At 38.5% G+C, this 23,245-nt stretch overlaps 1 protein-coding gene across 8 annotated transcripts in view; it reads left to right on the top strand.

Moving 5' to 3' along the window:
- The window catches only part of ehbp1 (EH domain binding protein 1), a 134,418-nt gene that overhangs the window by 88,556 nt on the left and 22,617 nt on the right, over positions 1-23,245 (top strand). For 4 of the 8 annotated variants that reach the window (XM_088933852.1, XM_088933853.1, XM_088933849.1 and 1 more), the window contains 6 exons: positions 9,501-9,648; positions 11,394-11,531; positions 13,586-13,740; positions 16,350-16,488; positions 18,517-18,614; positions 20,613-20,736. In XM_088933852.1, coding sequence (XP_088789978.1) covers positions 9,501-9,648; positions 11,394-11,531; positions 13,586-13,740; positions 16,350-16,488; positions 18,517-18,614; positions 20,613-20,736 — 802 coding nt within the window. The remainder of the gene's footprint in view (positions 1-9,500; positions 9,649-11,393; positions 11,532-13,585; positions 13,741-16,349; positions 16,489-18,516; positions 18,615-20,612; positions 20,737-23,245) is intronic. The other 4 variants (XM_088933855.1, XM_088933857.1, XM_088933850.1 and 1 more) reach the window with 3 other exon arrangements.

The following is a 23,245-nucleotide window of genomic DNA, read 5'->3' as shown; positions in this document are numbered from 1 at the left end:
GACCTGTGAAATGGCTTCTTTTAAATGACAATGAATAGTTAAAGCTGGCCTGTTCGAAGGTTCTGAAGGCAGCTTTAATAACGTGTTTCTCATTTACACAGACGTTTTAAGATTTGCTTCTTACCTGATCATTTCAAAAGAGTGGTGAATATAAAGGCAGAAATGTCTGGTTGTACCTCACAATTTCTTATGAAGAAATTACTTTGAATCTTTTATTAACTTTATTCATGTACTCGCCCTGTGTTTGGGTGAAAACTGTGGTGTTGAGCCTCTTCCCAGGCTCAACAGTCATTAACAATTATTGCAACTAATGCATCTGAATTTCTGGACCTTCAAATTGTCTCTTTGTGTAGACGTAAAGTGGAGATTCTTTTTCTTTGAGTTAATTTAATGTCTCATGTTAGTCAAAATTAAACTTTATTCTTAGTTCCACATAACCGAAAAGATGCTATTTTTAAAAGTCTCAAAAAATGTTCCATGACAGACATTAAAGTTGCGAAAATGGATTTAAAAATTAAATGTGATTTAGTAATGAAATATCTAAAAAGCACCAGCTTTCCAATTCTGTTTGTTTGCTGCCTGCATTTTAAAAGAAGTAGAGATGCCCTTGAATTAATTCGTTTGAATGTAAGCCTTGGAAAAACTATTTCAGCATAATCTAAAAATAAATGACAACCTCCAAGACCACTACCCAGTTAAAGCCATCAGAAAAAAATAAGCATACTGTGAAATTTTCAAAGCTGTCTATGACTGTTAACTTCTAGGTCTGCTTAAAAATCTCCGTTTTGTCAGGGAAAGCAGCGTTTATCCCTGTTTAGAAGGTCTTTCTTCTGAAATGTGCTACTTTGTGGCATAGCAAACAAACAGCCCCGTTTCCCAAGGACAATGCTCTAATGAGGTGCATTAGTGCATTAGTGGATTCAGTTATTGAATTGTTTTAGTTTTTAATAGAAAACATTGATCAAAAGAATCCCTGTCTCTCTGTCTGATAATTGTTAGCGATTTAGATTAGATTACTTGATGTCTGTTTTGATTGCTGAGAAAATTGCTGCCAACGTGTTATCGCCGGGGTGGCATATGTGTCTTGCGCTAAGTAGCGACTTTGTAGTTTAGCATGCATAAGGAATATTTTAATTCAATTAAATCTGACATCATTCTTCCAGGGCGATCATTTAATGTGGGAGTGTAAAATGGCATTGTTGGAAACCGTCAGGGATGGGTTTAGTTACGCGTTTCTGTTGTTTGTGGGCTTCAATTTCGCTTTTAAGGATTGAACAAAGAAAAAAAAAATTCAAATGGGCCAGTAACTTTTCTTGGGACATTAGAATGTGGTAGCAGTGACCTGTCACCTAAGCATGGTTTTTCATGCTTGGCATGTTCCAGGGGTTTTACAAAGTCTCCCTGGCTAAATCCTTGCCTCAAGATCAGATGCATGCTCTTTCTCTCTGTCTGGCCATTGTGTTATGACTCTTCTGATGTGCAGCAGGGTCACATGCACCACACTAATTGTGCTTCATTGTGTTGTGCAATCCCTGCTTGTGGCACTGGTGAGTTTGTCATGCCCTTTTTTTTTTGTCTTCCTGTGAATGTTCAGTATTTTGAATGCCTTTGATACTGGTGAAACAGTAATAATTGTTTTGTACTTTTCTCGGTCAGTCTTCCTAGGTGGGCTTCATAATCCATTAGAACTTTTATCCAGATTCCTGTAATGTCATGCCTCCAGCAGCGAGCAAATTGGTAATTAATGAGCAATCGTGAACCGCAACCCGTTAATTTTCCTTTTTGAGTTTCTGAAAGTGTCATCTCTGCTCGAAAGGCCTTGTGCCATGATGCTCTGGCCCCTTGGATTGAAACCTCAGCAGCCCGATTTCCTCAACCATTAGCAGATCAGAGCAGCAATTTCACAGTGCTCTGGCCAGGGTAATTATAGTACCAAGTACTGGATGGAGTCGGGAATTCATGCACAAATGCAGAAATTCCAGGTGAGCTTCCTCGTGTTCAGTGGGACGTTATGATTAGTTTAATTGGGCTTTGTTTGATTTTGGCCGCTGTGGCTGTTTGCGCTGTGGCAACACAGTGACTTTCCAGTTTGGTGTCAGTGACCTGCGCCGACAGAGGGAGGTTCCTAACCTCTGAACCCACTGGTTTGAAAAAAAAAAGATATATTATTAATATGATTGTCGTCGTAGTTCTAATTAATTCATCAACACTGCTAGTCGTTTTTATCCAATTAATGTTTTTGTAGCAGGATTAATCTGACAATTATTGAGTGACTTGGCACTTTAAGGATCTGCCAAGAGCCATGTGTTTTTGAAATAAATTCATTGTTCTTATTATTCAGTGTTTTTTTTTCTTTCTTTTTTTATTCTGTCTCGGGAGGTTTTAATCCTAAATGGACGAGGGGTGGGGGGTGGAAAGATGTAGTGTCAATTGCTTTAACATGCATTCTTAAAATTCAGACTTAAACAGCCCAATTAGGACACAAGACCTCCCGGCTAACTTACTGGTTCTGCTGGACACCAATAAAGAAGCCAGTTTCCCCATTATCTTACTTTCTCTTCAAAGGCACTGAAGGTCGTTTTTTTTCTTTTTTCTTACTCTTATTTTTTTAAGTACCGCATTTCAAAATGCTAATATCACATGTTCTCCTTCCACTCTCCAGTAATAGTTTTTAGCATTTTAGTGTGTGCCTTTAAAGGGAGCCTTAATGAAACCGAATAGTTTGCTGGGAGTTTGGGCCTGAGCATCAGGGTGTTTCATGCAGGCTTGTCAGTTGATGTTCATGAATTGGCTTGAACTGAGATCAAAGCATTTCTCAAAATTGAGAATCTGTAAGAGAGACAGCTCCTTCAATTGCACCACAAGAGCTAATCAAGCCATCAGTTCTTTACACACAGTGCGTGTCTTCATGCTTCCTTCCAACTTTATAGTGAGCGGTTTGTCATTACTGATTGAAACTGGATTTTTTTTTCCCTTGCTTGGCCTTATAAATAATAAAAAGACATCAAGGATAGAAACATATTGTTGGAGCCCAAATTGCTAGCGCCAATTTAAGTGCTACAGAACAATTTTCTCTTCTTTTAGGTTGTGCTGTTTTGTTTAAGGCAAGTTAGAAAAATCCAACATCTTGCTAAGTCTTGATAACAGCCTTAAATATTTTCTTGCAAGCATTTTTTTAATATACAACTGACTTATTCCTCAAGAGCGATAAAACCCAAGATTACAAATAATTTGAACTGGTAATTATTTTGATTTAATGTTATTGTGTGAAACTGATGAACTGTATGAGATGGATTATATCTTCTAATGGCTTGGTGGTACAGAATGATGATTTCTGACTAAGGAGAATATTTTTTAAAACCTTAAACCTTTAATACCTTAAAACACAAATCTTCTATTAATTTGTGATTTATCATCCTAAAGGTGTGTTTTTATTTTCTATCATAATTATCTCATCATTTAGAGAAGAAGCACTTTTGTAGTCCTTCTTCATCACCATGCGAGGCTCTTCTTTGATTTTTTAGAACCTCACCTAGTTATTTATCTGTTAAATGTTTTCAGTTCGGTGTACAGCCCTGCAGAGTCACTCTTAAAAGGAACGTGGTTACAATGTAGGTAAAAAAATGCCAGCTGCTTACATACACACATGAAATTAATATGAAAATGGCCTGGCTGGCTAATGGCTGTTTTGCTTGTTTTTCTAATGGTTGCCACCAAAATTATTAGTAACCGTTTGTGCTGGTTAATTATCGTTGGTGTTTATTTTGGTTTTTAAGTGCTTCTCCAATTTTAATGTCATTTCAAATTGGTTAATGTCATTTCCAGAAGGACAAATCTGGCCACTAGCCTCACTTCTAACACACCATAATAACAAACTGTTTTTTTTTTTTTCTGAAATGGTTTCTGAACTATTTGACAAGATTTCTTAGTGCTAAGGGCAGGCACTGTAGCCTTCAAGCTATTTCTTCCTATCAGTTTCATTATCACCTACCTCTGAGTCTCCAATATCATCTGTAAGCACATGCAGAATCATAATTATGCCATGTACAAGTTCTTTGATAACATGTACAGTTTTCTTCTTAATTCTTTATCAAATGCATTGATCGTGGCATGTGTGCATTGATCCAGGTCCACCATCTGGCTGTGTGTGATAAGCACAGTGGCATCTTTGCATTTCCACTGTCATTCATTGCGCTACAATTTGGCTGCAGGGGAGTAGTGGCTGGGATTAGCCCTGTTCTGCTACTTACTTGCATTTTAAGTTGACACCTCTACAGCGGCTCAGACCACATTACAAACTGAAACACATACGCACGACTTAGTGATGTGACACTTCTCAATAAGCTTACTCCACTAGCTACTCAACAATCTGTAATTGGATTTGTAGGAATAACAGCAAAAGAATTCCTAAGAATTGCTAGGGACAGAAGGTGAAGTTTTCTCATTATAGGAAGAAGGCAGGGTATAGATCATAGGCGATTGTTATTTTCCATTTAAAGAAAAAAAGAATGGAGGGAAGAAGAAAGCTCCACTGGCCTTTTCCAGGACATCTTCAAAAACAGACACATCAGTTAGGCACACTTTCTACAAGGAAAACCTAAAATGTCATTGAAAAACGCATGTAAACTTTGTTTAAAAAAAAAAAGTCTCCAGTGACTCACCTACCTGGTAGGCTAGTACTACAGCTCGGTTAAACACTTTTTCTTCCGTTCTGAATCATCATCCATGTTAAAAACAACTAGCTGTGAATAAGCAATACGTTCTTTATATACTTGTGTTCTCGACTTCAGTTTCCAATATTGTACAAGATCTCTTTTTTTCTTTATTTTGCCTTTTATGGTTTCGTTAAAAGCTTTTATGCCAGGATAGAAAAGCTAAACTGCTTCTTTACATTGAATAATCAGTGTGTCATGACAAATCTATCTCCTTCTGCATGAGTAGGTGCCAATTTGACTGATTTCTTTCAGGCTCGCACTAGGCTTTAAGCTAGGTCTGTGTGCATGACTAGCAGTGCATTCACCAGACCAGATCTGAGGACCAGGGAGTCCTTTCCTCCTCAGAGCCTATAAAAGAGCAGCCAGACTAGCAATGAGAGGTCTTGGATGCAGTGCAAGGTGCTTGCTGCTTTCTCACTCAACCATTCACTTTGCAGCCTCTCTCACCGCGGCTAGCCTCTGAAAGCACTCCCCCCCCCTCTTCTTTTTTTTGCCCCTTCAGTCTTTTTAGTGATTGTTTCTTTATCCCATGATCGCATTCAGTTTTGCACACCGCCGTAATGAGTTTGTGGTATTTCTTTAATGCTGCTTCAAACTTTGAACCTTCCAGTCTGATCTATTGCATCCTTTTGAGAAGTAGAGTCTGATCACTAGAACCCTTTTTGCCTTCAGCCTGGTTAAAACTGGATCACAGTGTATGTCTTTGAGTTAAGTCTATGCATTCAAGCCCTGACGTCCTACAACTAAGGGAAGTGACCACTTAAAACATGTCCCAGCTGTAAACAGTAAACAGTAATAGTAAAAATGAGCTAGTCATTTTGTCCACGCAGGGAATGTGTTATTAATTTTTTTTTGTTCAATGAGACTAAAACAGTTTTTTTTTTAATGCGAAGCCAGCTGTCGTTTTGGTTTTTCCATATTACTTCATTCTGTGCTGTTTTCAATGCAAATAAAAAACGACGTAAAACCATCTTCAGTTATTTTGTTAATGGGAAGGGTTGGGAGCACAGCCCTACAGTGGCTTTGATTTGTGTTACACGTCCTGGAAAAGACATCCTCTCCTTAAACCATGGCTTTTAGCAGTGCATGTGGAACTTGCTGCTCTTCTGTGGACCTCAGTTGTAACGAGCTCGCTAATTGGGTTACATGCAATTGAATAATGATAAGTCTCATGACTTAAATCATCCTGGTGGCCAGAAGCAAAGTGAATGGTACGTCACACAATGAGAACAAACTCCTGCAATTTGAGGAATCTTCTGGGTCTTGATTTAATTTAAATTAAAGTTAAATACTATATAAAACAAGACCTTGTGCAAATGGATTTTTGTACAAAAATACATCAGTGGTCCATTCTGTAGAAGGGCAATCTATGAGCAGATTTTGGTGCATTTATTTAGGTTTCTTCATTTCATTTTCGACACTGCACGCTGCATTTCTTGTTTTGCAGAACTTTGCTTTGCAGACGCAACAGAGCAACAGACAGGTGTGCCTCATCTGTCTAAATCATAAACCAGGCCTAAAAGTTAGAAATGTTTGAAACAGACCAGCCCCAAATGGTTTTAATGTTTCATCTCAAATCCTATTTACTCTAACAACAGCACACCCTGCTCCCTGTTAAAAGCTCAGCCCGACTAAATCTCTGAAGGCCTTCTGATTTTTTTTTATTACGACTTTTCATTGCATATTCTGTAGCCAGTGAATAGGGTACATTCCGGTAATCCTTGCCTCTGGATAGGCACAGAATTCGCTTTCTTTTCTAAATGGCTAATAACAGTGTGTTGCTTCCTGTCAAGTGTTGAAAGGCCAGAACAATAATTCCAACCCCCAACTGCACAGTGTAGTTAGGACAGAGGACGAACAATTTTTTAAAAATGTAGATCCCGGTAAACATGGCTGGGTGTTTTACAAGTTAATCGCAGAAATAGGAAAAAAGATATATGTATATGAGCCAAAACCCCAAATTAAAGGTGATATTTGTGAAAATGCTTTGAAAATATTTTGGGAAAGTATTGCGCAAGTGGCATATCATCATCAATACAGGTTTTTATCCAGTCAGTAGCACACCTTTAGTGGAAACGTTAGGTTGTGTACGCCTTTTTACAGTCATAGACTTGTAAAGTACATTTGGCAGTTCATCTAGTTTGGAAACGAGGGATAAAGAAAAAAAAATCTTGCACAAGACAGATGTGCCAGGTTCCTTTAAGTAAACATTTGTCTTTTTTTGTAAAGAAAGAAAGTCCAGATTCAAAATCCAACAGTGGTACTAACTCTCAACAGTGGTATTTAACTCTCTTCTTACATCGTTTTACATGATAGCTGACTTTCCACATCTCATTTGAACCAAAAAAGTCTCCTAAATTTCTGAAGACCATTTAAGGCATTCTTTCGGTGCTTAATTATCCTGGCAGCTACATGGACAGCTTCTCACATCCCGATTCACCTTCACTAATCCATGGCGTCATTTTTGGCTGAAAGTAATGTCAGTCAGTGCCATCTGCGGCAGGTACAAAAAGGACCCCCTAATGACAGCCATTTTTATTTGTTTCTTAAGATCCAAAGGCTGTTGAAAGAACAATTGGATAAAGTTGAGATTTAGCAGAAGCTTGATTTTCTTGTTCCAGTGAAATGAAACTTTGGCCCTTTCTTTCCCTCTTTTTCAAGCCTGCGAGGGGGTTGTAGTCGTGTCAAAGCTGCGAGAATGCCACTGCTGATCAGTTTAATCACGGGGACTAAGGAGGATAAAATTAAAAGTAGCAGCAGTGAAGCAGTGGAAGGAGGCTTGCTGAGATAGCAGTGAACTGTGAAATATAAAGAAAAATGCATACAAATACATTTTTATATGGTTGAAAACAAGAATCGACATTATGAGAATAAATAAAGTTGCCTTAGTATTCTGGAGCAATTTGTGCTGTACTGTGCCATACAATAAAATTAATTTTGTTTATTTAAATAAGAGAGCTGCTTTTATGTTTATGTATGTTATTATGGGTTTTGAAGTTTTTATTTATGATATCCCCCCACACACACACTCCAAATAAAACACACATTTTGAATGTTGTAATCCTGTACAAATATCTCCTTTTTTTGCTAATGGATGTCCTGTTAAAATATTAGTAATGATAATAAGCTATCCCCCTGGTGATACAATTAAAAAAACAGTTTATCTGTAAAAAAAAAAAGCAAAGGTTAAGGATTATGCAACATTATGCACTGTTTTCTCCCTGTTATAATGAACCTAATTGTATGCTTTCTCATTAATAAATGGAATTTGTATTGGGCTTGCTGAAATCAGCACAACTTAACAAAATACACAAATTAGTTCCTAACCCAAAAAATAACAAACCACAACATGGTTAAGAGACCCAAACATCTGAGTCCTGTTGCAAGTTTTATGTGTGTGAATCTTGGCCTTCCAGATTTAGTGAATTGTGAACAAGCCCTGTTTAGGTGCACTTAACTCTTTAGCAGGAGGCGAGAAAACAAACACCAGAAATTTAGCAGCCCCCAGGAGAGCTTTGCTTGGGCTGGGAGCCTGCAAATGCTGTGTTGGAACATTAGCAGAAAAGTAAATTGAGACAATCTGATAGGGAAACAAGAATTGTCACTCAGGCTCAGGATACTGTGTTGTGTCCATAAACTTTGTTTACCGAAGGGTTTTATAAGTTGTAACTGCCCTGCATGGGCTGTAAATGGGCCTAAATCTCACTGCCTTGAGGATTGAATTACAGCACACCTCTGGGCTAATGGTTATAAACAGACTCCCATTAGGATTGCATTCTGATGCATTCATTTGCATTTTGCCATTGTGTTTCCAAACAATGGCAACAAACAAACAATTTACATGGAAATGGGTAAAATGTACCTAATTAGTATTTTGTGCTTGTTTTGTTAATGGCTGCTTAGGTGAATTGCTCTGGTTCTCGACTGCTGAGCACTCTGTACTGTTGCTTGAAATATGGAGATTTGAAAGCCAGGGAAAAGAGAAATATAGCTTCAATTAAATAGGTAACTACTACCTCCAGGCTTCAGTTGGTAACTCTAGGTGGACGTGCGTTGAGAAATCAGAACTGCTTTAAAATGAGCTGGCTTCTCATCAGTAAAGTGCTTGGAAATTGAAATAGTTAATTGTACTTAAAACCTCTCACTGAGCCAACTTTTCCTTTAGATACTGACCGCGAAAACAGACCCGAACAGTACGCATGGAAGATTTTATAAAGAGACTGAATGTTGGTCTGTGAGGAGCTCAATGTCTGAACACTAAAATTTATTTTCTAGGCTCCCTTGTTGGCCTACAAATGGCAGATTTGTAGTTTTTATGTCCATTTTTCGACACTGGGATCATACTATTTAAGAATTAGTGAGAGTCTAGTAGGCGTTTCCTTGATAAAGTCTTTGCCTAACAAGATCTATCCTAAGCTATTATTAATGTGTTAGGTTTTATTTTTAGGTATTAAGAAATTTCTGATAAAATGTTCAGGTATTTTCCTTAAATGTAAAAAAATCATGTTACAAAAAAAAAGTTTACTGATGTAATAACCCTGGGAAAAAAAGACATTTTATATCTGTGATAGTTGGGGACAGTCATGATAGATATTTATATATATTCTAATTTATATATATCTTTTTAAAATGGCGTGAATGATACAGATTGGTATGAAACATTCTATTTACCGTGTGGTCTCCAGCCCCCTGCTGTAAACTAGCTGCTATCGTGATGATCAGATTGGGAATGAAATGGCATTTCTGTCAATTACCGAGATGGCAACTGTTCAATATATATCCCAGCAGCAAGATGAAGAGCGACGGCGGCAGTTGAGGGAGAGAGCTCGTCAGTTAATAGCAGAAGCTCGATCTGGTGTGAAGATGTCAGAACTTCCCATCTACAACGAAATGGCTGCAGAAAAGCTGAAAGGGAGGTCAAAGACATCTGGAGGTGAGTGGGACAGAGCTGGCAAGCAGTGCCAGAGACGGCACCCTAGCGTCCGCACACGCCAGCACCTTCTCCCTCTTCTCTTGTCCTCCCCGCAAACGAACAAAAGAGTTTCCTGCTAATCCCTTTTTTTAGTAAAAAAAAGGGATTTTATGGTGGAATGGCTGCAAAAGTTCCCAAAAGAACATTTCCCCCCTTCTTCTTTCGGTGTTTGTTTAACCTCGTTAAGATGAAGCAGCATCTGCCCGATTTACGCTGAGAGATCGATGACGGATCACATCTGCCAAAATCAATGGTACAGAAGAAAGATGCTTGTTTTCTTGTTATGACTCAACCTTTTCTTTTTCCATTGTGGTAACTGGAATTATTGTTGTGAGCAGCAGTAACAACAGCAACCTTAACAATAGCTTGAAATGACTAGGTAAAAGGTCTACATTAATGGAAGAGCAGGTGTCTCTTAAGTATGACAGTTCCAACTCTGGTATGGTGCGTTAGCGTCAGTATAAATATACTTTGTGTTTTATGAGTAGCTTTGTAAAAAGAGGCTACTTCTTTTTCAACTTAAATGTGGGTATATTATCCATAGGAATCCATAGGTGTTCGAGAGAATTGTCAGGCTGGCCTGCAGCCCTTCTCTCTCTCATTCTGTCTGTTTCTCCTTCCCTCCAGGGTTATTGCATGTCGTACTGAGCTACTATGACAACGAGCCAGGTTTCCTACTTTAGCGGGAATAAATACCGAGGAAAACAGTTCAGAGGAAATCGAGGCTTTCAAAATGGTTTATTTAGACTTCCTGGTTTTGAAATCTGCTAATTGTAGAACTCATTAAAAATCGAGTTTGGGGAAAGTGCTATAGGCTTGATGCACAAGACTTACTGTGCAGAACGCATAATCCTAGCTATTTCGCGTTCCACTCGGAAACCTTAATTCACAAAGGTTGCAGTAGGGCAGGCTCTGAAACAGCCTGGATGCCTGCAAACTTTGTGAATTCTGCCACCATGCACTCATTTAATTAGTGTTACCTAGTAGAACTATACAGCCATCTATATAACCAGAAAAAAAAAATTAAAACTAAATGGCCTTTTTCTAGCTTAGCCTGAAAAGCAGTGGCCCCTGCTGAACTGAATTCTTGATTTTTAAATACTTACGTCCTCCTCAGTGTTTCTGGAAATCAGTTTTTCTCCCTTCTTTCAGCTGTTTTTTATGACAGTGTCTCTAATTCTTTTGTAAGTTTTTTTAAGCTATAAAATCTTGCTCAAATAAAGTAGTTTGTCTGCCCAAAAGGTGAATTCTGTGAAAATCAGACTTCATTTTCCGATTTACAGATTTCATGCAAATTTCAGATTTAACATATCATGTAAAATATAAAAACTTGTTTTTTTTATATTTTAATTTAGATATAAAATAAGGTGTATGTTTTAATAAAAGTAATTTAATAAAAAATGACATAATTTGATGTAAAAGTATGTATTTAAAGAATCTCTTGTTTTCTAGGGCCTGTAATGTAAGGTTAATGGCCACCATCATGGTGTTGCACACATCAGGTGCCACTGATACCACAAAGCAAACAAATACTGCTCTGTATTCTGATCTTATTGCTCTGACAGTGCACTTTATCTCTTTTTGCTTTTCTGTTACTGATGTTTAATATCTATGCATGTTTGTTTGGTGTGACAGCTAATCCTATACTAACTCCAGTGATTAATTTCTGGTAGTTTTGGGGTGCATTCATGTCTTTGTTCCTACAGATTTGGGGGAGCAGGCTGATTCTGAGGAGCAGGAGGTGGAGGATAATGTAGATACTAACGATGAGGAACCCCCTGTGTGCTCCTCTGTAGGAGCAGGAGATGAATTTACTAATCTTAAAAGTGACCTTGTGTCTTTTGGTAAATAAAGATCATTTTAGACTAGGACTAATTTTGCTTTGTCCTGCATGTTTTGCTTTGGTGTGCATATCCATTTTCAGTGGTTTGGCTTCTCTTGTGCGTTTTATTGCTTCACTTTGGATGCCATACTGCCTCCATTGATATACATTCTTACGGTTTACATTGCCAGAAAAAAAGCTCAATAATGGATTTGTAGTATTCCTCCATTGCTTCATCAGAAATTTAGGTTCTTTTCACCCAGTTATATTTTAGTGAAAAGTAGGAATAAAACGATTGTTGGCCCAAAGTCTTGAATTTAATTACTTGTGGTATTAAAGATTGTTCTGAATGTACATTTTTTATTCTTTCCTAGCATTTTACATACTAGAATGTGATTAATTTTATATAATGTTGATAATATACAAATAATATAGGTGTTCCATGCTTTTGTTGGAATAATTAACATTGCAAATTCTTGTATGGGCTAATGCACATATATTGTTGTGATTTAAACAGTTGTGTGGCAGAACAAGGTGCTTCTGAGATAAATACTCTGTAACCAGTTAAGTTTTAATTGGAAAATTTAAATTTAAATTCCACGTAGACCCCATTCGCACTTACAAAAAAATAGATCTTGAAATATCCAGAGAAAGAGCTAATTGGTTCTTGCTGAAGCACATTACTGATGCAAGATAAACCTGAGCAGTCAAAAGAAATAGGCGCTTAAAATGGTTTCTCCCTCCCTGCCTCCTTTGAAGTGGTGTTTTGTATTATTTATGTTTTATATGTAGATTGCAGTATAGTTTCCCTGTTTGTCTTTTTTTCCTCTTCTACTATCTGTTCTAACACCTGTTAGGGAAGCAGATAATCTGCTAACACTAACAACTTCTTGATAGGCCATTATGGAGTCTGTCCTAGGCAAGATGTTGACAGTTCTAGCCCAACACTTAAAATGGACCAGTAGAAATGCACCATCTTAACTGCTTGGCTTTAGCTTATTAGTTCTCAACCTTTTACACTGCAGTGCCATAACTTATTAGCGCTCACTATCTGAAATTACTGCTACGCATTAACCTCTGTAAATTCCCATTCAGTGTTTCTCATCGCACCCTCTGGAACCATGGTACATTAACACCTACAGTATTTTGTGTGTGTTTTTATTTAATTATTAGGATACTTTCAGAAACTAAAGCTTTATCAAAACTTGTGGAGCTCTTGGCTTGTCTCTGTTGTGCCCTGATAATCTTTCCCCTGGGCACATGAAACGGCTTTGGCTCTCTTTCATCTCTTCGGTCCCCGTCACCGAGAGCCGCTGGTGGATTGGGCAAGGCGAGTGCCGTGATCACAAGCTGGAAACCCAGCCTCGTACGCTGGATGGAGAGTGTTTCAGGTGCCCAGATAAGATTACCAGGTGTGAAACAGAAAGGCCTGGGCTGAGGAATGTTGGCTACAGCTAAACTCCCACACTCACAGAGCTTTTCAACACTGGACTAGGCCAGAAATAACACATCAGACCTTCATTTAACAGGTTTTAACTTCAGGCACAGAAATACTATTTGGTGCTAGATGTCAGTGGTTTTGGTACTTTTGAAGCTGTTTTTTGGAGGGTTACTACACAGCTTCACACCCACAACTGGTTGGTTAATTAAGTCTCATTTCTTGTTTCATTAACTATGTTTTATGCAAAGTTCCACTGCCTCAAACATGTTTTAGTTACTTGAGTCTCAGTAATTATATTTTACAGATATTAAGATTTGAAGGTTTTCAATTTCTTGTATATATTTAATTGAATCAGCTTTAGACTCAGACAGTAAAAAAAAAACGGTTGCTTAGAAAGTTTGCGTAAGGAGCCTTTTCTCATTGTGTGTTCCACTGCGCTCTGGACCTGCCTGCTCATAGTTTGTGCTGTTCGTTGCTCGTTTGTCACCTCTCTCCTCTGTGTCGCGCTTTTTACCAGTCGCGTTTGCATCTGGTTCGCTTCTTCTGCCGTGTCATTTCTCTGGAGGGCCGCAGGGCCAGATCGTGACGTTTCGCCCATGTCAGCGCCGTTTTCCCTCCTTCCTCCTGCCCTCCAGGTGGACCCAACAGCAGGCACGCGGACCTGAAGCTCCGAGAGTTTCTCGAAACTCGTCCGCAGGCGGTGAACTCATTCTCCTCGGCGGCGGCGGCGGCGGCAGCGGCGGCGGCACCGAAGGTCCCTACTGACGGCACGAAAGAGGAAGGACTCAAGGTAATCTAGGCGGGACTTCCTGTGTCGCTCCATCAAACTTCAGTCCACTTCCTCCTTTCCCCGTCAGCCGTCTCCTTTGATTATAAAATTCTCCTATGTCTCATCCGCTCTCATTTTTTTTTTAGCTGTCTTTTTTCCTGTCTTTCCGTACTGGTGGACACTACAATAATACATTTACCTTAGGAGTTTGAAAACAGCTATTCTGACTAGCTCCCAACAATGCCTGACATTTTGTGGACTCAGATTGTGATGCTTCTGTGTTTTTAAGTTTATCAACAAGTTTCCTTAACAAAGAAAAAAGCTCACATGCTATCTCAAAGTGGGCTATGATGTTAATTCTAACATGGCAGTTAAGATCCTTTCTTATTAAAAAGGGCTCTTCTTCATCAACATAGAATTCAGGCTTATAAAATACCCAGAAACCTTTTGTGAACTGTAGGAAATTGTAGCTTGGACAACAACCAAACAGAAGAATACTTGAATCAGTTTAACAAAAAGTGGTCATTTTGGTATTTTCAGTGTAATTGTCCTACGTATTAAACTATGTTGGTGTCCAGTTAATAGCCCATGTAGACGTGGATCCTTATTCGTCAATAGTACCTCTGTGGCTATAGAGCACATTCGCCTGTTCACGTTTACCCCACCTGCAAACTCTTTGGGGACCTCGATGCTGACGGAAAGGATTTCCTTCCCCAAGATACAGAGGGCTTTGATCTCCTAAAACAATGACTTTCATTGCTTTCCCTTACACTGTCAGTTCCTATATGTTGGTGATGAAAGTGATCTACGCAATAAGGACTTTCAGTCTTCTCTTTTAAACAAAGAGGAGCCAGATCAAGTCTGATTTTACATTCAATTTAGCTTTCTACAGTGGATTTAATGTGAGCTGAAGCCAGCTTGAGAAAAACACAATGGGCTGTAAAAGCAAACTGAATTACCCGGCCTTAGAGGAATGCATTTGTAAAGTGGCAGGAGTTCCTGGTCATAAAGCAGTTTCTTAAAATGGGATTTGTCGGGCTAAACAAGGTGATATTTTAATGTGTTACAAGGCTTAAAAAATCAGCCGTGTTTGTTTTCTTTGCTAAGTACCACGGCTTGAACTGTCAGACCTCAGCAGCGCCGGCAGTAGTCAAACCTGGTCTATGAGAAAAGCACATCTAGAGTCTTTTCAATTAGCACCTCACGTCTAAGTGAAAAATGGGAGCAAAACTATCCATAAACTGTTCCATCTGTTTCTCGATAACTGTTGAGTCCATCTCAGGTTTTTTTGTGTGTGTGTGCGCGCATTTTATTTCTGTAAACCGCACTTTAGGCGTTTTGTAAATGAGGCCTTCAGCATTTGCAAAGGAGGATAAACTGTTTCGCTCCCTGGAGGATTGCGTATCCCAGGCCTCCTTGAGGCTAGAGAATAGGCCATCAGAGATCCTGCTCATTAATGATTGTCTCAATGCAAAGCAAGGGTGCAGTCTTGGTAGTGTTTGATAACCGGTTTCAACATTCAGCAGGCTGTGTTATTAGTCATGCATCTCGGCCTTTGCCTATTTACTTTCAAAACACTTCATGAAAATAATAATAGATAAAGAACAAAATGCAATATTTGCCTTATGTTCTGTGCCCCTCGTATCTGCTGTTTCCATGCTTTGCAGGGGTAAAGGGGAGGGAAGTGGGTCTGTCCTTGGGGAAGTTTAATTCTGCCAGCCTGTACAAAATTGGTTTATTTTCTTTTAACTACACCATGAGTGGAATAAAGACTTTGTCATTACCTCAGGGTCTCAGAGAACTTCAGAAACTTATTTTTCCTTGACCCTCCCAAAGTGATTTTTTTTTTACTGATTTTGTATTGATAACGCAGATGGTAGAGAAATTTGTTTCAGTGTCATCATGCAAGGAGCAAGTGTTGGACAGTTGCTGTTTTAGCCTGTGCTCCAAGTTCTTATTTGCTCATGATATTGTTTTAGTTAAAGGGATCTTTTCTATAGTGGTTTGTAATCAAGTTTATGCCATTTTGCATTGAACTAAGTATTATTTAAAACAAGGAAAATCTGAGTGCAGTCATAAGTTCTAAAGAGGGCTTATTTTAAAAGCCAGTTTGCTCTGGTTTACATTTTGAATATTTATAACCAAGAATCACTGTTCTGGTGCTGTCAGTGGAGAAGCGCTTTCATTTTCAATCAGCGCCTTATAGAAATTGCAGAATTATCATCTACAGAAACCACATTGCTCGCCCTTTTCAAGAAGTGGAACGTGTACACTAATTGTAAACTTTATAACACCTTTTTTTTTTCTTAATGTTGAAATATTCCAAGCAGCTGTTTCCACTTGGTTTATTACATGCACGTAATACATTTCAATAAAACTTGATAGAAGACATGGTGCGCAATTTTACATGTGTCTACTTCGAAAACAATGGCATTGTTCATTTGCATAATCAGAATAAATTTTATGGCTGGGGTTTTTTTGAAAGTCAAACTTAATTGCATGTTTCCTAACCAGGAAAGCCACAAATCTGTTCTGTAGTTACACTTCAAATTAAGTATCACGTCTAATTTATTGCAAACCTCTGTTAGTGCCAGTACAGACACCCTGACTGTTGCTTATTTTTTTTACAGAATAATGTGGAAGACATGCGAACAGAGAGATTGCGAAAAGCTACTGAGCATCTGCGCAGTCCTGTGGTTTTCAATAAGGAGTCTACCGTTAGGAAAACACAGCTGAAGTCTTTTAGTCAGTATGTGGAAAACCGGCCAGGTAAAATTCCCTTTTCTTAAGTATAATCTCCATAGGAAAGCAAGACAGCAGAGGTGTAAAAACATTTATTTATAATAAAAATGTTCTCCTTCTGAATGTCTGATTTAGAACAGAAGCAAATCCAGTACAAATCTTCCCGTTTTCGCTCTGCATTTACCGAGGTAGCCTTGCATCTTCACAGTGAAGAGCAGCACATTGAATTTGGTCCAGTTTGCTTCTTCAGTTAGTCCAACTTTGTTATGGCTTTTAGAAACGAGGAAGTACAACTTGTACTGACTGTTGAATCATTGTAGTGTGTCTTTTTAATTGTACAACGTGTTATGCGAGATGTGTGCTTTCTGCTACCAGTCTTTCCCCTGCAGAGCTCTTCACTTCTGAATTAGAAAAAAAATGCCCAATATGCTTCTCCTTTTTGTCATCCTAAAACTGCTGTACATCATACAAAAAAGCTTAACTGTCCTTGCGAGAGACAGACACAGAATCTTCCCCCTTCCCAGCAGCTATGTCTAAGGCTTGATTGCGTGATAAGGTATTTTTTGTCCATTTCAATCTGACCTGCAAGAAAGTAGCATTGTGTAGCTATATAAGTCACAGGCTTGGGCAGCTTTCTTCTCGAGCGAGGAGTCTCTGAGCCAGTCAATAGTAAGCTGTTGCTGTGGCTCTAAACTTTCTTCAGCTGCTAACCCAGCAGGCTGCAAGAGGGCAAACACATTTTCTGTCTCAATGAACAGTAAATTAGTCCTTCAGATCTCCTTGTAGAGGGCAGCTAGCCATCTGTAAGCACCCACAACAGCCCTGCAGTGACCTGTATGACCCTGACTCATTTTTGTCATTAATTTGCTGCATGCACTAAATTCAGACAACTTTATTCTTCATGGCATCTTGCCATGTTTTGTAGACACGTCCTTAATGTGACTGTTCTAGTGATGGACACACTTTTGTGGGATGTGTATTGCTAATCAGCTGCACGTTCTACTGTAATTGCTTAAAGTTATGCGTCTGACAGCAGAACATTACAAAGACCCAGAAGGGCAGATGCAGCACAGTTGCTTGCGAACTTGAAAAGCAGTGGTGCTTCTGTACGGTCCATTATACATACTGCTGCCTTGTCTGACTGTAACTGTACGTGTGCCGTTGAAGAATTGTTCCCAGCAGGATTGATTTAAACTTCCTACAAAATCGGGCTCCAGCTCAGTCCCCTGCAGTTACATCATTGGAAACCAATTAATTTCACTTCAGATGCAATTACATTGGCCCCACCCTCCACACCTCCACGGTGCTAGTACGTCAGAGATATGTCATATTTTCTTCACTCCAGTGTCCCATTCATTATCAGGATGGATGGGGCCGTGACCAGAACCAGATTTCTGTGCATCGGTACCCTGCGCTGTGACAGCACGTGTAACTTCACTGCCTTGGAATTCGGATTTCGCTTGTAGGAGTTTGTTTTTGCGCTGAGTTCAGAAGTTTTGTTTTTTTTTTTAAAAAAAGCGTATGATCCAGAAGGCTTTTGAAATGGGTATTTAGAGAAATTTTAATTCCTGTTACTTAAAACAAAGGATATTCCTTTTATTGGTTAAAGCAATTTATATGTTAATTAAAAAAAATCAGTTTGTCTCTCAAGATGTGTTCTCTGCATTGGCTTTTATGTTTTGCTAGTTCTCTTCCTGTCTTTAAACTTCACAGTTAAAAATGTCTATTCAGACTAGAATGTTTCCTGTTTATTCGTAGACTTTCCAGGTAACATCTAGTTTCAGGGATAAGCAGGGGAAGTAAAAGTGATTAACAGAATCGCCTCTGAATGTGTATTGCATTTTACTTTCCTGCCAGAGTGAATTAACACACTGTAAATACAGTTAGTTGTAATCACAAGTCCTTGTGTATTTGCATAAGGCCAGTTATTTTTAATGCCATCTCGTTTACAAAGAAAACTCCTTTAAGTCTATTTTTTTTTCCTTTTTGAACCCACAAGGTGTGAATTCATAATGAAGCCGTTTAAAATATCTTTTTATATCCTTCCTTTTTCAGAGGTAAAAAAGCAGAGATCAGTACAAGAAGATTCAAAGCAGGAAAATGAAGAGAGGGTGCCAATAACTGAAACAGAGCGCAAGCCATCTGAAGATGAAGTACTTAATGCATATTTAATATTTTTTTTAAAGATTGTCGATAATTCCCAAGCATATTTGGACATAGAGGTTTAAAAAAATGAGACATGGAGGTTTTTATGATGTCAATCTCCAATGTATTTAAAAGCCTAAGAGGGGTGCACATCTGAATTAGTCTGCAGTGCGGTGATAATTGTCAGATAAAAAAAAAGATGATTTTTTTTAAATACTAGAATTGCACAGCGCCAGTTTCCTTGAGACATTTCTATCAGGGCACTTCCCATAAAGAGATTCCGGTATTGATCTAGTGGGATGATTTTAATTATTACAATAGCAGATACTGAAAAGCTGCAGTTAGAGAGAGGGAGTCACAGGAGACTTGCTAGAATTCTCAGCCAACCCGTTTTGTTGGCTTGGGTTAATGGGTGTTGAACCTTTCCATTATCCAGATCAGCCGTGAATTACTAGCTGAATGATGTTTGCATTAATATAATATATATGGTAATTTCTTCACTTAATTAACGGGGAGGTTCTGCTCGGTGGGGGAATGGGCTGATCATGTGTAAAATTGATTTGTGCGGGAAATATTTGATAGACCGCGGGGAGGAAGCCGAGTTTGATGGACAGCCAGAGAGGACTGATGCAGAAAAAGTGCTTGCTGAAACTTCAGATTTTCCCATTAAAAAAAGAAGATGCATCAGCACAAAAAAAAAAATCCAGGGTTTTTTTTTTAAGTATCCTTAGTTGTGAATTTGTTTAAATAAATAATATGCTCTTCCTTGGCAGCTGCCAAGAATAGCAAGCAGCTCGTGAAGAAGACATTCCCATTCTCCCTTCAGCAAAGGGAGGGCTAACGGCTGAGCCTGTCGTCATTAATAAGCGTGATTTTTAATGAACGCCATTAACTTTAATCAAGCCTATTTCCCACCTACCTACAAGCAGTTTGACAGAATAGAGGGATAGTCCTCTGTTCTGAATAACCGATCAGATGATCAGGACAGAGACACGAGGATGGCACACAGAGACGGCCGTGTGTCTCACTCACCGTCTGCATGCGGAAACTTTTTCGGTGAATCCCTCCTCCCCTGGGCATACTTTAGAGCAGATGATAACAGAGCATGAGATAGCATTTAAAGGGATAGGCTCACCTTTCAAAGTTTGCAGATTAATTTCATCCCACTAATTCAAATATTAGCCAGGCAAACATACCCTTGACCCCATTTGTAATAAGAGACCCTTCTGTCCTCAGAATAAAAATCAGCATTCATTGGTATATCATGCACCCTGCTGGGAAGGAATGTTTTTATTTTTTTAATTGTTTTTAAGTGTACTGTATATGCATTTTTTGACACTCTGTCATGGATTATAGACTTTTATTGTTACTGCTATGATGAGTGTTATTATTGTCTCGTCCATGTGCTAAGTTAAACTTGTAAATTAAATTTTTAGCTTTTTGTTTATGAAAAAGTCAGCATTAGACAAGGGATGGATTACAGTAAATATGTGAATGATGAAAACAAAAGAGTTGTAGTGCAATTTTGTAATGCATATAAAAAGGAATTGAGTTGTAGGGTTGCCAGAGGGTAAATTCAACTGTTCATTTAAGTAATATACTTTCAGAAATTGTCTACCTTTTTTCCTCTCTAGTCCCCAGTTTCTCAGAACGCTACCATGAAACACAAATCACGAGAATATCACAAAGCTGGTACTTTGAATACGAAAGGTACTAAGCTTGCGTCCCAGCGAAGTACGATATAATCGGTCTGGCGCAGTGTTATTTCAGTAATTATCAGTTTGCGCCTCCTTGTCGCTGCAGGTTTGAAGAACGAGTGAACGGGGGGGGGTACAGAAAAAAACAATACAAATAGGAATGATCAGAGATTTGTGTAAAAGAAAATAAAGCCTCTCACACCTCAAATAAATTAACAGTTCTGAAGCTTTTAAAGAGGAAATAGTTGTCTAAATATGTGACTTGTGCCTGATGTTTTTTTTTTTCTTCGTGTTTGTTCTTCCTGACAGAAAGGGTTCAAAGACACCAGTCAGTATGTTGTTGGAGAATTGGCAGCGTTGGAGAGTGAGCAAAAGCAAATTGACACTCGGGCCGCACTGGTGGAGAAGCGCCTCCGCTATCTCATGGACACAGGTACGGTGCCCAATTACACTGTAAACAGTTTTGGCAAATTGAGCGTTCACAAACTCTTATAGAGTTTTGGAAGTGTGAATCTTTGAAGCCTGAATGTTCAGCAAAACTGCCTGGAAAATGAAAAGGCAGCGAATAGCTGCAACCTCTCTGGGCCCCAGCGATAAGAGTGCCTTCATGGGAAGTGATAACTGGCCCTGATACCGTGTGAGCCAGCACTATTGAACAGTGTGCTCATCCATGCAGAGCTGGAATACATATCTGCGCCTCATTGATATGCTGAGGCAAAAAAAAGTAAGATCTTTACTGTTCTACTGATTCAGTGGAAAAAAAGATTTGGCCAGCTAAAGCCATGTAGCACATGAAACAGGGCACAGTACAAGGGAAAGGCTCCATTGACTAAATCACTGAAATTTGAGAATAGCATCCTGTTACTGATACTTAACAATTATTTTTTTCAGAAGAGTAGGTATGAAAAAACGTCAGGATTTCTACACTACCATCACATTTCGCTGTATCAAGACTATCTCGCAGTTTTGTGTTTGCTTACCTGTTTTTTTTTTTCGGCTGCTGCCCCACAGAGCCATACAGCACTGTTAAAATTTGAGGGTTTTTTTTGTCGTTAAGACGAAAACAGGAAGGCCATTTATAGAAAAACAACTGAGTTCATAGTCAGGCTGAAATTGTGCATCAGCATAATTTCAAATTTAATATTTTACATGTAGTGACCGATCAGAGGTAGCTATTTTAAAATATTTTAAAAACAGCTTTTAATTCCAATAAAGTATACACATTTAGAATTTTTAAATAAAAATTTATTTATCACAGGAACATAAGACCAGAATGCAAAAGTGCATTATCAATCAAAACTAATTACTTGAAAATTGTTGTTGTTGATAGGCTTAGAGATATACAGTATAGATTTATACGTTTATATATTTATAATATACATTACTTCAAAGTTCATTTCATTAAAGCACAATAATGTAAAACTATTTTGGATCATTCCTTTTTGGCACAACACAAACATCTCTTAAGTCTAGAGACATGACTGCACTTGCTGTATATCTGGAGGAGTCAAGAGAGCCCAGTTTTGATTGTAGTTTTGGCAGTGGTGATACTGAGGCTTCTGAGCATGTGGTCTATTGAAATGTCTGCCATTGTAGTCCTGAGAAAGTTTATCTCGTAATACCATTATCGAAAATCAGGAATTAAAACGTGGGTATATTTGAATTGGCAATGTCCTGCAACTGTCAGTATTAAAATTAAATGGCTTTTAGCTCTGTTTAACCAGATTTTAAACATTGACCCTCCAAATAAAACAGCTTTGCCGCTTCCAGAAATGAGTGAGTTGTGACCTTTTGCCAGAACCCGTCTCCAGAGTTAAGATCAGAAACCACACAGAAATACTTCTTAACACTTCACACAAGGTTTTGCTTGTAACATTTTACTTCTTTGATTCCAAATGATGTGAAAATTAATATGTGAGCACACAGATTTAACAAGGATATATATACACAAGTGAGAAAAATTAACTTTTTAATAAAACATTGTATAGCACTGTGTAACTGAGAATATAAGAGGATTTATTCTTGCCGATGCATTATGATTATTCAAAGTGCGGATAAGATCAGCAGTCCTGGTCTGTAGGAGAGTTGCCCATTTTTGAGACAGAGTATTTAGACAGCGGCCAGCTGCAGTTGCTTAGCAGGGTTCATGGACCAGAGATCACAGTCTCTTTCCATATTTACAGTGTATGGGGTAGACTGCCATCTTCTGCCGTCAAACACATGATCTGGTCATTGAGAGGTAAAATTCCGTCTGAATTATCAGTAGGTGCCATATTACTTTTCAGATCACAAGCCTACTAACTTGTATTGTTCCCAAGCTGTGCTCTGGCTGTTCACCAAACTGGAGCGGAACTGAGCATCTGTGAAGTTCTAGATTGTGTTTTAGCCCCATGCGAGATCCAGGATCAAGACCTCTTCTTTCAGTCGCGCTCCATTTTCTAATGTCAGACGCAAAAACTAGGTGTGTCATGGAAACTGATCACTAAAAACAAGGAAGGTATTGAGTTAAGTGACTGGATAACATTATTCAAACTGGACAAAAAAATAGTTGCTAAAACATCTTCTTGTCCTATAAGAGATGTATGAGGGAAGATCTTAGGCACTGAAACTGCAACACAGAGCTGCACGCTCACCTGTGTTGCTAAGATTTTGGCTGAAACGGTGGCTGTGCAGCAGAAGTTTTCAGATTAGGTATATAGAATTCTCCACATTTTCTATTATGCTGTCCCTAGATGAATTCAAAGTAATTGGGGTGGTTAATTTATTTACACAGAGCAGTTCACAGCACATTAAATAATAGAGATAATTGAACAAGAATTGTCAAGTGTCTTCTGATATCAGACATATTACAGAAGGGAATGTGCATAAAACTTCATTTCTATGCAACCATTGTTTATGGTAATTAAGTACACAGATTTATCCCTTGGTTGCCTTCCAAGCTT

The sequence above is a fragment of the Atractosteus spatula genome, chromosome 15 (assembly GCF_055471065.1).
Source record: "Atractosteus spatula isolate fAtrSpa1 chromosome 15, fAtrSpa1.hap1, whole genome shotgun sequence".
Lineage (NCBI taxonomy): Eukaryota > Metazoa > Chordata > Actinopteri > Semionotiformes > Lepisosteidae > Atractosteus > Atractosteus spatula.
The sequence above is the reverse complement of the archived record's forward strand: the minus strand, read 5'-3'. Positions and strand labels throughout refer to the sequence as shown.